Genomic DNA, 16,822 nt, shown 5'->3' with positions numbered 1-16,822 from the left:
ACTCTGCAGTTTAGAGAAAAAATACACTTAAATACACAAATGAACTTAAAAGTATTACAACTATTTATTCTGCACATTGAAGCAGGTCTTATTTCTTATAAATGGATGTCATTGAAATTCTCAACGCGAATGCAGCGGAAAATGATCACGTTACACAACATCAATGTGAGAGAAGCTTTTCTCTCATCGTGAATCAAAAGAAGCAAGAAAACAAAAACAAGCCGAGCATCATACTGCCATGTAAACAATCAAAAACAATGTAGTAGCAAAGAATCACTTTAAATTTGGCCAAAGTATGATGAACATAAGAAAATGTGCGTACCTTCCACTGTGAAATTAAAATGGATAATATTTGTTCCTCCAACATATGAACACTCACAGGTAGCGTTCCCACTATCAACTGGTGTTAAACTATTCAGGTGGAGAAAAAAAGTCTGGTTCTTTGTCACAAGTTTGAATCTGAAGTCACATCCTTGTTCAAAGCCGTGTTCATAGTGATACCCCAGTGGACACGCTTCCCTGTTTCTCTCTGTGCTGATCCAACATACTATTGCCGTGATGATAGTCTGTGTTTCATTGGTGCATATTGGAGTTACGTCTGGCTGCTTCCCAATTCTTTTCACAAGAGTCACTGCAATCAAATAATTAGTAGTAGTCAAATAGTATAGAGTGACTACAAAATCAATCAATTACAAGCAATATGAAATACAGTTTGGGTTAGCAACTGCTGTGTTTTTGTATTTTGTGAATAATTATTCTAATTTGGTTAGAAAATTACAGAAAAACCAAAAGAAGATTGTTAGAGGAAAAAAAAATCATTACCGTCGAAGTCAAAACAAACAGCTAATGGCAGAAGCAGGACCAAGCACAGTTTCCATACACCCATCGTGGTTAAGATAGAACTGTTCAGTGGCGCCTTACACACCGAGTTCTCGCTTCTAAAGAGGAAGCACATCTACAGGACTGCTGCTGTGTTTTATATTAAGACAGTCTTAACGGTAAAATGGTGAGCAAGAACACAAATACAAAAAGACATCCGAGTCATTGCCTTGTGGTTGGATACCTCCATTTATCAAGTTGTGGTTTCCATCCATGTTTGTCGGGATTTATATGTAGTGAAGATGTAGAAGAAAATTAATAAAAAGGTTTTAAGTGTATTTTTTATTTTTTATTTTTTTTACAATCAACACAGGTTCAGGTAGAAACACAAATTAACTAACCAAATGTAAAATGTGGTCACAATCTCTCCTTCTGGTGTTGAATAATAACCAGAAAAGAGTTTTTGTGGAACATTTTGACCACACAAATACAGAAACACCGTCACTAAAGAAACTTTAAATTAAGACCTAAGTCCGCACGGTGATGTTGAAGCGTCTCAACGGGTAGTGTGAGACTTCACCGTTGAAACTTTCAAGACAAGACTGTGAATGAATCTGAATGCACCAGTTTAAGATAGTTCACATTCGTGTTTCTTAAAAAAGAAGAAATGCGTTTCATAAATAGTCAGCAATAATGCTACTCTGGACATTTCAAAGAAACTCAACTTAGACTGCACTGTAACAATATTCATACAGTTATCACAACTCCTGTTTTCACAAATTTGATGAGTCTCTCTTCTGTTTATTTCCTATTCCAAATGGGACAGGGTTGTGACTGTAGCGCTGCTGGCTCAATTTGTCGTCATGGCCGTGATGTTGCTGGCACATTGAAGATAAAACCTGGTAGAGATCACTTTCCGGTTGCTCAAGGCTTGCGTACGGATCATATCGGTCATCTTCAGTCTAAAAAAAAAACACCAAAATGTAGTGAGATAATGACTTGCAGTCATTTAAAATCATTACAAATCGCTTTACTAGAACTTTTGTTCTGCAAATAAAGTTTTTAAATCATCAAATATAAATGTTAAGTACTCCGCCACTGACCCTCAGACCTCATTGTCTCTTTAACAGGTGCCGTCAGTGGCTACTTAAAAAGGCCCATTTGTTTGTCTTTGCCAACAACTAACTCCTCCCCACAGACAAACTGTTTATCACATAACTGCATAAAACTGTTTTCAAAAGCAAGATTTACAATTGGCTGAAAGCACTCAAACGGTCAGTTTATGTACATTAAAAGGCATTGTGAATAACGATGTGACTTTGGTTTCAGTCTTTCAGGAAATGACACCTTTCAGCAGTTTTAACACCATACATAGGGTGTAAAAACTGAGTGGGAAGGTAAAACACAAAATAATATTGTGCACGGCTCACTGGGGACTTCACTTACCGATAACCCAGACGGTCCTGATCTTGTATGACTTCTGAAAACAAGAGGGGATATTGTTACAGCAGTTCTACTTTTACAAGAAAAAAAACCCCCCAAAAAACGTACATTACAGCTATAAAATTGTTACATATCCTAAAATACAGTGCTTTTCTCAGCACACTGTAAAATCAGCTGCATCCATTTAAAGCAGGAAGCACAAATTCTCACCTGCAATGTTTTTTCCTCAGAACAAGTCCAAGAAAAAGGCCGGTTGCAACTATAACTGATGCAGTAACGGTACAAATCACAACGGTAGAATTGAGCATTGTGATTGGTGAAGTGGTGGCATCTTGGTCTGCTTTAAAAAAAAAAAAAAAAAAAAGAAGTGTATTTATAAGGCACAAATTGCAATAAAATGCACACGTGCATGTCAGCGACACACACTCATAAATCCCAAAACTTAGAAAGTCAAAGCAGGAACATAAAGAACACGTACCTTCCACAGTGATGGCGAGACGGACAGTATTTATTCCTCCCCGGTAGGAACAGTCGCAGGTGTAGTTCCCACTATCCTCTGGTGTTAAATTGATCAGGTGGAGAAACACAGTCCAATTTTTTGTCAGCGTGAACCTGGAGTCGCATTTGTGCTCAAAGTCCTTCCCATGTTGATACAGCAGACGGCACTCTCTTCCGCCGCTCGCCTTCGTTATGATCTTGCATACTATGAGTGTGATGATATTGACTGCGGCAGTGGAGCATATTGGAGTAACATCTGGTTCCCTACTGATGGTTTTCATCACGGTCTCTGAAATTTAAGAAAATCATCAAGCATTTAGGTTTTTTTTTTTTACTGCATCATAATATATGGCTACTTAAAAAAAAAAAACTAAAGTCGAAGCAAAGTCTCGCAGAATACACAGCAGGCTGAGTTGCAGGAAATGTATAAGAATGAAAAGCTCCTTTACTGTACCTTCAGCGTCTAAAAATAAACACACGGCCAGAAGCCGAACAAAACACAGTTTCCACTGTCTCATGTTGAAAGAAAAGTCTCAACTGTGTGGCTGTCAGAAACCAGTAAACAATACCAAAGGAGGGGAAATGGAAAAAGAAAAGAAAAAAAGGCTGCTGGTAAACTGTCCTGAGAAGGAACTGGACAACAAGCCTGCTTCCGAATTCATAGTTCACGCTGTTTGAAAGACAAGAAGTGGTTTCAAAGAACAGTCTCAATTTGTGCCAAATCATCCTTCCTAAAAAGGCATATATATATATATGTAAACATTAGTATTAAACAGCGAAACTTACTCCAGGTCTTTATGATATTTTCCATCAGATATTGTTAAACTTCAAATCTTTATTTAACAGCCTTTTCAAGGCCTTTTCTGTTAAATAAAGATTTCCCAACGGTCAAACATTAGCAATATAAAATGTAAATTTCAATCGCAGAGGTTTTCACTGAATGTTATTTTATTTATCGACGTCACATATCTATGCAGTCCTTTTTAAGAAGGGAAAGTAGACAGTAAAGAAGGAAATGAGGGAGGAACAGACAAGCGACTAGACAGACTTCAAGGGTAACATTTTTCCATGGTGTGTGTTTGTATATTATCAGTGCCGTAAAGCATAGATGCCTTTGCACTGTATACATGATATGATATAAAACTGGTAATGTAAATCATAAACGAGGAACCAATTACAACACTTACACACAAGTGTAACCAGAGCTCTTCTATAGGATTATATTAATTACAAATTAATAGTGTAGGTGAAGTAGTTGTCTGGTGACAAGCGTAAGGATTCTTCCAGTCGAGGAATATTCGGGCAAAAACATAATGTGGTGTATTGCAGTCCCTCTCAGATGGAATATCAATTAATCAAATGTTATTCATATAGAAACTTTCATACAGGTTATTACAGTTCAAAGTGCTTTACGGGTGACCGACACACTGATAAGTTAACCATAAAAACTATTGCTCTTGTGCTGCAAATAGAATTTAAAATAAATTTTCACCTGAGTGGAGCAGAGAGACTTTAAATGTTCATCAACACTGACCTATTCAACAGTGTCAGATGATGCGTTTCACTTACTTTAATTTTACTAACACCACAAAAATCAAATATAACATCTGTTTGAGCTTGTTTCACAAACTGTATGAGAAGACTGGCTTGCAAAGCACCAGAAGGATGACAGTATCTGAGAGCATCTGTGAGAGTCTTGCCAGCAGAGGGAGACACAACCACACTGTCTGACCTATGTTTACTGGCATCCAGGTCTTTCTATTGAGATTAAAAATCTGTGTATTGTTACTGCTTGCATGAAAACATAAATCACTGACTATTGATCTTTAACTTTTCCTTAATAGCGTGTAACTTTTGATATTTTTGGCATGTTTAAATTAACAATAAGATCATACATGTGTGCACTGTGCTTCATTGTATTGCATAATAAGTAAGTCATCTCTTTGACAGACATAAAAAAAATAAAGGCATTATAGTTGATATGTGCTTGTGGGTTTCCACTTATGTGATACTATTGGTATAAGTAGATCAAATTCATCCAGACACTAGTTCTCATTTACTCTGCCTCTCACTATCCATAGTATTTCATTCACTAGAATAATATCAGCTCCATTAATGCGTACCAAAATATACCATCCCAGATGTGTCACAAAATACTTACACAGAAATGTGGAGTAATATTTAAGGGGGAACTCGTCGTACCTCAGAACATGCGGGTCCTGCAATCAGAGAAAATGCTTACTTTAGTAACATCAGACAAAATGCATTTTGAAAAGACACATCTGTCTTTTTTTCCATTTCCTCTGAAAGCTTTGAAGCCTCAAACCAAAGCATGACCCAGATATACAGTCAAACATGTCTCGCAGCACTTAAACGCTCCATGAAACTATTCTGTTTTACTCCCCCTCCCTCAACCACGACGATGTCTTTGCTTATATAATGTTCACTTTTTGGATTTGTGGGTTTTCTTAACTTCAGTCTTGATAAAATTCAGATTTTAACACTGTAGTTTAATCCAAATTACTGAAGAAAATCTATTCACAAAGGAATAAAATGTAATCCGTGGTGACTAACTCCCATGACTGCATGCATGTTAAGTTGTGTTGTACGGCTAAACACATCACAGGATCCCCCCCCAAACATACTGTGTTTGGTCTGCGTGGGATGTCCATCAAACTGTGAATGCATGGGTCAGGTGCAGGTTGGCTGCGCCCAATGGGGAAATTTGTGAGTCACCAGAATCACAAACTATGCAAATTGCAGCATAATTTGTCCCACATTAAGTTTTCTGGGATCTGGTCACCCAACTTTTATGTGATGATTAAAATGAGATGTAGAGCACTTTAAATGCTTATCAGACCAGTTCTTTAATTATTTATCTCATATGAAAACACACAGTGGCGTAAAACTGATTTATAGACTGGTGGACAATGCTGATGATTACATCCACTGCCAAATAACAGCCAAAAACACCCCTAATGGGTTCCTCCTGCTCTTCAGCGCCACATTTTCACCTGCTGCCGTTTAACCAGCAGGTAAAATAAAAAATAAAATAAAAAATAAACTTTCCTTTATTACGTTGTGTGCGATTCTGTGCTAGGTTATGTTTACAATAATACAACATATATATATATATATATATATATATATATATGCCATATCATATTACTTATATATAGGTCGTATTGTCAACTATTAATCCTAAGGGGTAGACGAAAGGCTGTGTTTGTGAATGAAGGTGTAGACAACAGGGTGTGGTTGTGAATGAAGGGGTAGACAAAAGGCTGTGTTTGTGAATGAAGGTGGAGACGAAAGGCTATGTTTGTGAATGAAGGTGTAGACAACAGGGTGTGGTTGTGAATGAAGGTGTAGACAAAAGGGTGTGGTTGTGAATGTGTGAATGAGAGTGAAAGTACTTGGCCAAACCAAAAGGTCACAGGAGGGGGTCTGCAACCTGTGGGGTCACATACTGTTGTTCTTTGAGGCATTAACAGGAACAGACGGCTGTCTGGAGGACTCCAGGGGGTGAAGGAAGACAACCACCACCTCCTCCAACCAACAAAGGACACATCAATACACATGACTTTTTGGTGTCTGGACTATGAGAAGACTGGGTCAGAATAAACTGATTATTCTGCTGCTGTTAAATAAATATATTCTCCTATTGCCTCATTAAAGAACACGCAGGACTGGGGGCTGACACATATTGGCTTTGTACGAGCAGGAGCCCAAGTCCAACAGTTGACAGACATTTGTTATCCTCAATGACGTTGACAAACATTTCAATATTCTGGAAAGAAAATAAAAACCAAACAAATTGTGCAAACATGCGTTACTTGCTGTGGGATAAGTGTTGCCGTCTATCACCGGAAGTGACACCGGTTTCGCTGCGTCAATTTGCCTTTCAAAATAAAACTACGAAGCAGAAACTGAAAATCATGGACGGGAACAGCCCCAGGGGTCCAAAGAGACGTGTTGCAATTAAAAAAACAAAAACAAAAACAGCCTTGAAATTTAGTACAAAAAAAATATAACGCAACTCTTTTTTTTTTTTTTTTTTAAAGAAATGTTCATTTGAATATGCACACAGTGTCCAGTGGGTGGCGCCACGTAGTCAGGACTTATCTTTGCGTGGCTCAAAGGCTGCCGGGAAATTTTCTCTGCGGAAGCATCACAAGCAGCGGACACAGTAGAGGTCCCACGTGTGTACGAGGTATCAGATCCACGTGTTAACGGTATGATGAGTCGCTCCGTCTTCATGTTGTTGCTCGGTGAAAAGCTGTGCTCTTATATTTCCGTTTCTGTCGCCTTCAAAACCTGCAAACTGTTCTGGAGGGTTATCGTGTCCTAAAGGCTGATCGTGTTTGTATTTGCAGGTTTGTTCGTGGCATCTCATTTGGTGTCTTTGTTCATGTGTTGCAGGCTTGCAGAGGACATATTGTTCGTTAACAGGGAGATCCACGGAGCTGCAAGCATCTCCAGTCATGGTAAGGAAACCAAAAAGATTTTGTTATATTTCCAAATGAGACACGAGGCTGCAACATAGAAGAGCCGTAGTTAAACCTGCACACACGTAGTGCCGATAAAGTTCCGTTTGAAAGAACAAAAGACAGTTTTAGGAGCAAATTTCTCACATTTCCAATTTATAATAAAACTTGAACCAAACAATGAACCGGATTGTAAACAACAGCCTCGTTATTGCATCACTAAAAGTTTTGATTGCAGATCGAGCCTCTTTATTGTGAGTCAAGAAACTCACTTGCAAGCTGAATTGGACCATAAACAACAACAAAAAGACACTAAAACAACTTCACAGGTGAAATCCAGGGGTCAGGCCAAAGTTTTGTGCACGAGAGGAAACTAATAATGAATGTTGTGATCCATCTCAAGCAGGACGAAGTAGGCATGGTGATGTCCTGGTTTTCCAGCTCCGTGTACAGCAACTACTGGCAGCACTACCAGCAGTCTATGGCCTGGCACCAAAGGCACCGGCGTGCCTACCGAAAGGCCTGGGGGGCCGACGTCTCCGACCAAGGCCAGGGCTACTGCCGGCTGAGTCGCTCCACCAGCCCCAAGCGTCGCCGCTCCAGCAGCTCCAGCAGCCTCCATCAGCGTTGCCCCAGCAGCTTCCAGCATCGTCGCCCCAGCAGCCTCCATCGGCGGCGCCCCAGCAGCTTCCAGCAGCAGCGCTACGCGGACTGGAGGGCCGTGGAGAGCGACGACGAAGACGACGACGACGACGACGACAAGGAAAGCAGCTCGGACAGCGACATCGAGTGCGACGTCAGCAACATGGAGATCAGCCAGGAGCTGCGGCAGTACTTCGCCCAGACAGAGAAACACCGAGAGGAGCTGAGTAAGTGAACAGGGGGTGGTGGAGGAGGGGGGGGGGGGGGGGGGTGGCAGCAGATACACAGCTTCAAAACAAAAAAGAAAAGTTGGATTATTCTCCTGCTGCTGTCCCCATTATCTTGAGGACTAGTGAGTAAGAAACTGCTTTGCTTTGGGGATGCATGACCACACACCGTAGTTTCAGGTGAAAAGACTGTCGGCTATGCATTGTTGGACTTGGGCTCCTGCTCGTACAAAGCCAATATGTGTCAGCCCCCAGTCCTGCGTGTTAATGAGGCAACAGGAGAAGATATTTATTTAACAGCAGCAGAATAATCAGTTTACAGAGCTCTGGGTCCAGACTATGTTTCCCTGACCGCAACAGAGTATGTGTCAGTTCACTGATCTCCTGACTCTCCCTCACCCAGTCTCCTTATAGTCCAGACACCAAAAAGTCATGTGTATTGATGTGTCCTTTGTTGGTTGGAGGAGGTGGTGGTTGTCTTCCTTCACCCCTGTTCCTGTTAATGCCTCAAAGAACAACAGTATGTGACCCCACAGGTTGCAGACCTCCTCCTGTGACCTTTTGGTTTGGCCCAGCAGTATCACTCTCATTTACATACACAGCCTTTTGTCTACACCTTAGGATTAGTAGTTGATAATACGACCTATATATAAGTAATATGATATGGCATATTGTTGTATTATTGTAAACATAACCTAGCACAGAATCGCACAGCGTCTAAAAATAGTCTGTTGCGCTTGTTCTCGCAGAGAAGCAGCAGCAGATGGAGACGGAGCAGCAGGAAGGCTTCGTGCAGGCTGATCAGTCCCTGCACGCCGCCGTCTCCTGGCAGAGCAGCAGCAGCAGCGCCGCTCCTCCCTGCGAGCGTCCGGGCGAGACACGCACGGCCGAGATGAAGAAGCTGTACGGCAAGGACTCGGCCAAGATCCAGGCCATGGAGGCGGCGATGCAGCTGACTTTCGACAGAAACTGTGACCTCAAGCAGCCCAACTACTGGCCCGTCATCCCGCTGAGGCTCTGAACAGCTGCGGGCAGAGATGTGAACTGTTTGATTTGGAGGAGATCCCGGCTAAGATCTCTCTCAGAGCCAACAGTTTTGTCTTGTAATGGACGGTGGCCGCCGGAGCTGCTGATCCAGAACCAACGGTTTGCATTAATGAAGGGTTAGAAAGTTGTTTTAAGGCCAGAAAAAAGTTGCATAAATTAGCCGAGCTTCTGCTTAGCCGGGCGTGAATGTCACCGACCTGACAGCTGTTGCTCCAAATGAAAACCCACGATACTGCGATACTACTACACGTCCTCATAAATTACACTAAACACCAGCGCACGGTGCTGGCCAACAACAGCTTTAACGGTTTTGTCAGGCGTTTGATTTTAAGGGCAAAAATCTCAGAATACAAGCATCAAAAAGTAGGACAGTGTCAGCCGAGGGTCAGAGGTACAGTGAAACCACCCCCATAGGTGATGGAAATGTATTCAAACAACATGTGCCTGCGTGTTTCCTGCTAATCTGTTTCTGTTTAGCCTCCAGCTTGGTGATGTTTCATGCTGCAGTAGCTCCTCTTATGCCTGTCAACTTAGTTTACCACAAAAAAAAAAAAAAAAAAAAAAAAATTCCAACATGTTCAGCCCCCTTTTCCTCTGTGCAGATTTAGCAGCGCTCCTACATGGCTGCTTCTGATATTCCACGGAGTGATTTGTTGTTATTCCTTCTAAACTGCGCCTCTCTGATTCTGACATTTCGTCAGGTACAAAGCGGCGCTCCTGTGCTTTTTTTTTTTTTGGGGGGGGGGGGGGATGTTGATGATTCTCTTTTATCTACTGTTTGCACCAGCAGGCACCATTTCTTTTTTTTTTCTTTGGACTGTGTATTTTAATATACATTTTTCTTTGGGCTGTGTATTTTAATCTACATTTTGTTCATAATAAAGTGTTTGACAACTGGCGACAACCTGCTTTGTTGATGGTGATTTCTGGGTGACCTCTCCTTGGAAAGGGAACCTGATTACATTTCTGCTTTTCAGCTTTCGGACACATTTTTACACCAAAAAAAATGGGCCGATGAGTGTTTCAATAAAATTTTAACACATCAAACTTCATTTCATCAGCAAGCACACAAGAAGACACACCAGTAACACAGACTGGTGCATGTAAATGGTTAAGCCATTTCCTAATTTATAACAAAACACTGTAGTTATTGTCCTTTAAACCAACAGATGTTTGTGAGGATGCATTATCATTTGTCTTATACTTTTTTCATGATCTCATTTTGTGTCACACCACCCCAGGAGTTGAAACTTTTGAAATATACTCACATGGTTGTGCTTTAGTTTGTTGCAGGATAACAAGAATCCATACCCATCAGAGAAAGCAAATGATACTCCACTGTATAAATTTGCACGTGCATATCACAGGAAAATATAACATCAACTCTGTATCACTAATTAGCAATAAATATCGCAAGAGAATTGAGATCATTAATCAAATGAATAAAAACATGTCGTGTCGTTGCGTTTTAAATGTTGTCTATATTTGGTATGGCATGCAGGATCGAGGAGGACACGTGTCTTGTGTGTTTGGATTAATAAAGTCTGATCCATTTCTAGCCCCGGCCATGACGTCACCCCTCCTCCCCCCTCTCCTCCTCGATTCCAAAACGGGACATCCAGTTGTTTACATGCTGCCCCCCTTCAGACAACCTGTGGACATCATCTTAAGACCCTTTTTCTCTCAGGGCCACTTTCCACAGGAGCTGAAAAAATGGGTAGGCAAACTCTTGTTTTACATCATCCTACTTTTGCTGGCGATCGTTTCAACTTCTCCCAGATTTCTTTGTGTTTGGATGCCGCGCGGATCTTTTCTGGTCGTGTGCGCTGCGCGTGACGCATGGTGGTTGTGTCGTTGGTGAGAAGGACTCCGATTTGCATCTCAGACGTGCAAAACCTGCTCTGTTTGTTAACTTTCACCGTTTCACTCTGAATTTTTGTCACTTCAACATCAACACATCTTCAAATCAGCGTGCACGAGCACATATTGTTCCGTATTTTTCGATTGATGTCACACTGCCATCTGCACAAACTGTTTGTGTGCGATGCATATAACACGCATGGAGCACTGTGCCGTGCCGTGCGTGTTCGTGTGTGTGTGTGTGTGTGTGTGTTGCATGTCACTGGACAGAGCAGAGTTTAAAGCTCAAGACAGCAACACGATATTGATAAGCAATAAAGTAATTTCCCTTCAAAATATTTCAGATATTTCCTGAAGTATTTGGTTGAAATATTACTCCCCGGTCAGTCCTTTAGAGTTTGTCTTCTGTTGCAAGATAAAGTTTGAGCTTCCCAGACTGAGTTTCAGCAAGAAGATCCACTTCATCCTTCCCACGTCAGCTGCTCATGTGAGAGTTGCTGTTGATTGGATTAAGAGTGAGTGATCCACTCCCTCTGTGGATTAAACAGGCAGGACAAGCCTGACAATTACTGTTGTGTAGATGGAGAGTACACAAAAATGATGCAGGAGAAAGTTTACTGTTCACAGAGGGTTGGTTTAGTTGGAGTCTGGAGTTTTTTAGCCCTTTTATTTGGAGTAATGCAATTTGGCCTTGGATAACATCTTTTTGTTTAGTATACAATAATAATTTGTGGGTGAGAGGGGTAGCTGTTGGCATTAATGACAGCGGTTCCTCAGGCATGGAAAGCCAAGCAGAACAAACCAAACAGAGAAACAACAGTGGACTCATATTCACATCTGATCTTCACGGTTCTGCAGACTGTAGATGCGCTCACTCTTGGTTTCCGATTTGTTCAGGAGGAAGAATGTCTTGGCCGAAGTTCAGCTTCTGTTTTATAGACGCTGACCTGAAACCGGTAGTGTTCAATTTGATCTCATTCGGCCACGCATCCAGAGCTACCAGCTTTTTCAAGCATTTTCCTCTATTCTCGACTCCTCTGGATCTCTCTCTCGTTCTTTGTCCGTGTTTCTCTCTCCCATTCATAACATCTGTTTCCAATAAGGCAGCAGGCCTGTTTATCGCCTTCAGGCTGGTGAGAAGTTGAGAACAGACAGGATGTAGCCAAGTGACATGATTTACTGCGATGGGGAGCCAGAGCCATTTTTCTGCAGGAAGCCATCGTAAACTTCTCCTCTTTCAGCTCCCCCTGTTCTGCCTGCTATTTCCCCCCAAACTGCTACTTTGGTCTCATCATCGTCAGCATCATCATCCCATCTTTCATCTGCTCCTCTCATCATCTCCCCTCTCATTGTCTTCATCATTATTCTTTCCACCGCCCCTCCTCCTCCCGCCTGTGCGTCCTCCTTCGTGAATTCGCTCTTTGTGTTCTCTCTTCTTTTTTTCCCCCTGCAGTTTGTCTCCGCTCGGCTCTGTGTGGAAACTCATATCCTCTTGCATCCTCTCCTGTGGATTTGTGAGGCGCTGATCTGCAGAATGGATACTGAATGTAACAGCAGCCAAAACAGACTGACTTCAAAGGCCTCACATTTTAAAGGATTGTTTGATTCTGAAGGAATAAATTATCACTCAGCTGGGGAAAGAAAAAAAAAAATGGAGAAAAGTGGAACGATCCAGTGACCTGATTAGAATAACAGTACACTTAAACTGCAGCAGTACTGTTATTATGAATGCCTGGGAATAGAATTACTGTGTTTCTTTATTGCACATTCAGTTTGCAAGCTCAGAGCAGCTTTCCTCCAACATTACATCTTAATTTTTTTTTAAATTTGATCAGAAAACTATAAAAGAAACACTGTCCAAGGTGTGTGTTGCGATAAATGAATTTAACGTTAAAAATAACACGATTTAAATGTCAGATTATCAAAGATTAAAACCTATCCGCTGCAATACATAATTTCAGCATTAACGAGTGTTGATTTTTCAGTGTTGATCATTAAGAGTTGACAAGTGCTGATATGAGAGGTGTTTGTTCAGCCGATGTGACTCCGGGGCTGCTCTTCAAAAACTATCTAAAAGTGTTAAATTAACTCTCACGATGAGGATTTATAATCAGCTGTGGCATAACTGTTGCTCTTTGACTAACAAGGACAATGCTGGGATTAAACTACTTTCATCTAAACATGCGAATGCTAGTTAGTCCCTCGGCTCCACTCACCTTTCTATTTTGCAGTTACTCCCCAATTGTGCATCTTTTCTTCCCGTGGAAGAGTTCTCTCTTCTAAACGAAGCATGTTTGTTAGCTTGGTTGCCAACAGGTTCACGTGGTTCATTCAACAGATATTTTTGTCGACACATGCAAGCTGTCTCTGAAACACTGCTCCTCTATTGAGTGCTCAGCAGGGGTTTGATGCAAACTGAGTGGAACAACACAGCCAAGAACCTCAACGCTTTTCAAAACATGTTCCCGAGTCAAAGCTGAGTGACACAAACTGGACTGGTGAGCAGGGACAGGTTGTATAAACTGAAGGGCTGTTGAGATGATTGGAAGCAGGTGCACAGGTGGGTCACGTCGGAGCTTTGGCCTCCACATTTAAATATTACTTCCAGCATTAATCACCCCTTTTCACAATTTAAAGCTCATGCTTGTTTTTATTTTTTTTCCGCCGCAGCAGGCCTCGTTGTTCGTTTGCTGTGGCCGCGTCAAAGCTTTTCTCTCATCGACCAACTTTTGTCTCACCTGCATTTATTCTTAGAATTTGTATTATTGACTTCATGTTTTGTACCCTTTGTGTGGTGCTTTTTTAATTTTTTTTTTTAAATGTTTTGAAAGTGTCACATATATTTGTGTTGAGCTACTGTGCCACTGATTTGGCCCGTGTCTTCTGTGCACATTATTTGCGTTCCACATGTGAGCGTTTTAAGCTCAGCCCGACGGCTATTCTGATGCGTCGAAATCAATCGTCGTCGTCAAGAGGACCTGTTGCCACGGCAACGCAGCGATGCACGAAGCTCCGAGGCGGGCGTCACTTCAAATCCCGGCACATGCGAGCAGTCATACGTCTGATCACACGAGCCCACGCAGGCAAAAAAATAGACAATACATAAATATATATATGAACCCCGGGCACCAGGGGATGCCATTCTCCCTCCCTCTGTCGCTCTCCCACTTCTGCAGCGTTGATGATGGTGATGAAGATGATGAACCCACCCTGCTTTACATTTCCTCCACACAGTGACTCAGAGTGTGCAGAAGGAAACAGCTCTTATCCCACATTGCTGCTGGCGTGTGCTGCAGTTCGTACAGTAGGTCACAGGTGCAGCAGCCTCCGAGTCACATGACTCCCGCAGAGGTCACATGATGCTGCCAGGCAGTCTGAATTGGGTGAGGGCGTGTATATATATATGTACATATATATATATATATATGTGTGTGTGTGTGTGTGTGTGTTTGTCATTGGGACAGGGTGTGTGTGCAGTTGTTGGGATGGCGATGACAACAAAACATCATGTGGCGCAGACTGTGTACCAAATCTGGGCCAGTGGGGATTAGTGGCTCGTCGGATAAATTGCAGAACGGAGGGCACCCTGGGGGGATGGGTGTGTAGGAGTGTGTGTGCGTGTGTGTGTGTGTGTGTGTGTGTGTGTGTGTGGAGGTGTGTGTAGGTTAAGCCATCCGTACTGACAGGAGTCAGATATTGTAAATAAGATGAGATATACGAGAGGTGTTCTCTCAGTTTGATTTTAATTCTGTACATGGTTGTAGTAGAGGGTGGGCGTTCAGTCAGGCGTTAGGATTCTGTGTGTGTGTGTGTGTGTGTGATGATAAAGGCCAAAACAGAACCTTCGTTTGCCTTGTTGCGTTACACTTTCAAGCGAAACATTGCAATCACATGCAAATTCAACGCAGACAGGAGTGCAGGTGTCTCAGGCACTACAGATGATGACGAAGCATGATGGGATTAGTTTGCATGAATTTGCATTCAAGCTGAGCCTCTGTTCTGTTTCTACTGAAGAGAGCAGACAGATACGGAGAGACAATAAAAGGCAAAGACTAAACATCTGCTAATAGACAAATCCCATTTGTTGGACTACTTCTTTGCCACATCACATTAGGACTCATAAGTGTTGGTATTCATGCTGATGTCGTTAGATTCTGTGAATGTGTGTGTGTGTGTGTGTGTGTGTGTGTGTGTGTGTGTGTGTGTGTGTTTGGGATGGATTAACCTTTGTCAGCATCTGATGGTTCTGTTCAGGGATGAGAGGGAAGCGTCTCCTTGGCGACCGACGGCTGAGGGCGGGGGCGAAACTGGGTCATCATCATCACTACCACCACCACCAGATTAAGGGCCCAGAAATGGGCACACACACACACACACACACACACACACACACAACCACACACACAAAAGAACAAAGTCACACGAACAGACGGCCTCTTCAGAGAAATTAGCGGAACTTCTCAGGTGAGAGACGAGCGAGGTGTAAGGCTTCATCCTCACTGTCTGCCAAAGGTTTCCCTTTTAGAGGAAGCCAGAAGCCCATTAAAATGGCAAGGATTAGACTAAAGCGACAGCGGGAGGCTCATAAAGCCGTCGGCCAGGCACTGTTTTTGTGTGTGCGCGAGTGTGTACCGACGTCTTTGCATGTTTACGCTTGCTTAAGTGATGGCCTGATTTTAGCACTACTGATAAAACACTTATATTAGACTAATGGGGACAGATACCCAAACGGGGGGAGGGCACAAGCAGTTTGTGGAAAAACAGGGATCTAACAGATGCCTGAACTGTTGCATACAGAAGAAAAAACCCGATTTTTGATGGAGTAACATGTACAAAATAAACCCTTGGAAAACATATTTCTCAATTTTCAGGACTGGCGCAAGCTTGACAGGCATACAACAGCAACTACACAGTGAGGCCAAGAGAACAGTGCAGCTGAAAATAACTTGCAGCAAACATAGTCCTCCGCATCCAACCATTCTGAACCTGTATCATCTCACTCTCAGCGACCGTATTAAAAAGAGACCGGCACAAATAGCTTTGAGCGGCACAGCGGTGATTTCCCGAGGCGTGGGACAATGATACTGTAGGTCACGGCGAGGTCAACCTCTGGGATCAAAGCTCAGGGCTTGGTACTCAGTGTCAGTGCTCAACAAAAGCGATGCTTAATGGTGTTGAGCAGCGTGTCAGGAAGACAGTTAAAAGGTCAATGCAATGCCTGCAGTGAGGCTGAGCAGCACGCCGGAGATAAAGGAGACAATAACCAGCATTAAAACAACATTAGCATCCCCTTGATGCTGCCTGTCATCCTGTAATTTGCAAGCGTTCATCTTTTGGAGAGTTGGTGCTTCTTTGTTCATCGATTGGATGGCCAGGTTTGCTCCAATTTGAACCATAAGTAATATTTTAGGGACCACAAAACACTTTGAACTAAATGCAGATTTCTTTTGGAGCGAGATGTGACCATATTCGGACGAACTGGGGAGGAGCGAGTGGTGGATCTAGCTGAGTCTGATGGGGATCTACAGGGGAAACCTGGCACTAAATGAAAAGTCAGATGATCACTAAAGTCAGTAGGATTCATCCTCTGGGGAGCATGAATGTCTGCAGAACATTCCCTGTTAATCCATTCAATAGTTATTGAGCTATTTCAGCCTGGACCGTGAAAAGTGCATCCTGCTCCAACTCCGCACTTTAACTTGCAGGACTTGGTGGATTCAAACGGTTGCAAGGCCATGTGAGAAGTTCTCTGGGAACTGATAGCATCGCTAAAAGATCTGAATCACTACAGCGGACCGG

The 16,822-nt window shown here is 42.5% G+C and overlaps 1 protein-coding gene and 1 long non-coding RNA gene across 5 annotated transcripts; one reads left to right on the top strand and one right to left on the bottom strand.

Annotated features, from left to right (window-relative positions):
* Positions 1-59: 59 nt before the first annotated feature.
* On the bottom strand, positions 60-6,808 carry LOC138207058 (uncharacterized). Of its 3 annotated transcripts, XR_011178998.1 has the most exons (6): positions 6,231-6,808; positions 4,922-4,979; positions 2,741-3,049; positions 2,473-2,602; positions 2,266-2,299; positions 60-1,781 (listed from the first exon to the last, which is right to left on the bottom strand). It is a non-coding gene; the product is annotated as an uncharacterized lncRNA (long non-coding RNA). The 3 variants fall into 3 exon arrangements; XR_011178997.1 differs by having other exon boundaries at positions 4,922-6,808; XR_011178999.1 differs by having other exon boundaries at positions 2,473-2,599; positions 4,922-6,808.
* Positions 6,809-6,916: 108 nt separating this feature from the next.
* gemin8 (gem (nuclear organelle) associated protein 8) lies at positions 6,917-10,067 on the top strand. Of its 2 annotated transcripts, none has more exons than XM_069164053.1 (4): positions 6,917-6,995; positions 7,183-7,247; positions 7,654-8,116; positions 8,866-10,067. In XM_069164053.1, exons 2-4 carry the CDS (start codon positions 7,245-7,247, stop codon positions 9,135-9,137), a joined length of 738 nt encoding a protein of 245 aa, XP_069020154.1. In that variant the 5' UTR covers positions 6,917-6,995; positions 7,183-7,244; the 3' UTR covers positions 9,138-10,067. The 2 variants fall into 2 exon arrangements, with proteins under 2 accessions (XP_069020154.1, XP_069020153.1); XM_069164052.1 differs by having other exon boundaries at positions 7,651-8,116.
* Positions 10,068-16,822: the final 6,755 nt, after the last annotated feature.

The sequence above is a fragment of the Embiotoca jacksoni genome, unplaced genomic scaffold (assembly GCF_022577435.1).
Source record: "Embiotoca jacksoni isolate LCO1_2020_lvr unplaced genomic scaffold, fEmbJac1.0.p SCAF_30, whole genome shotgun sequence".
Taxonomy (NCBI): Eukaryota; Metazoa; Chordata; class Actinopteri; family Embiotocidae; genus Embiotoca; species Embiotoca jacksoni.
This window is presented reverse-complemented; position numbering and strand designations above follow the sequence as displayed.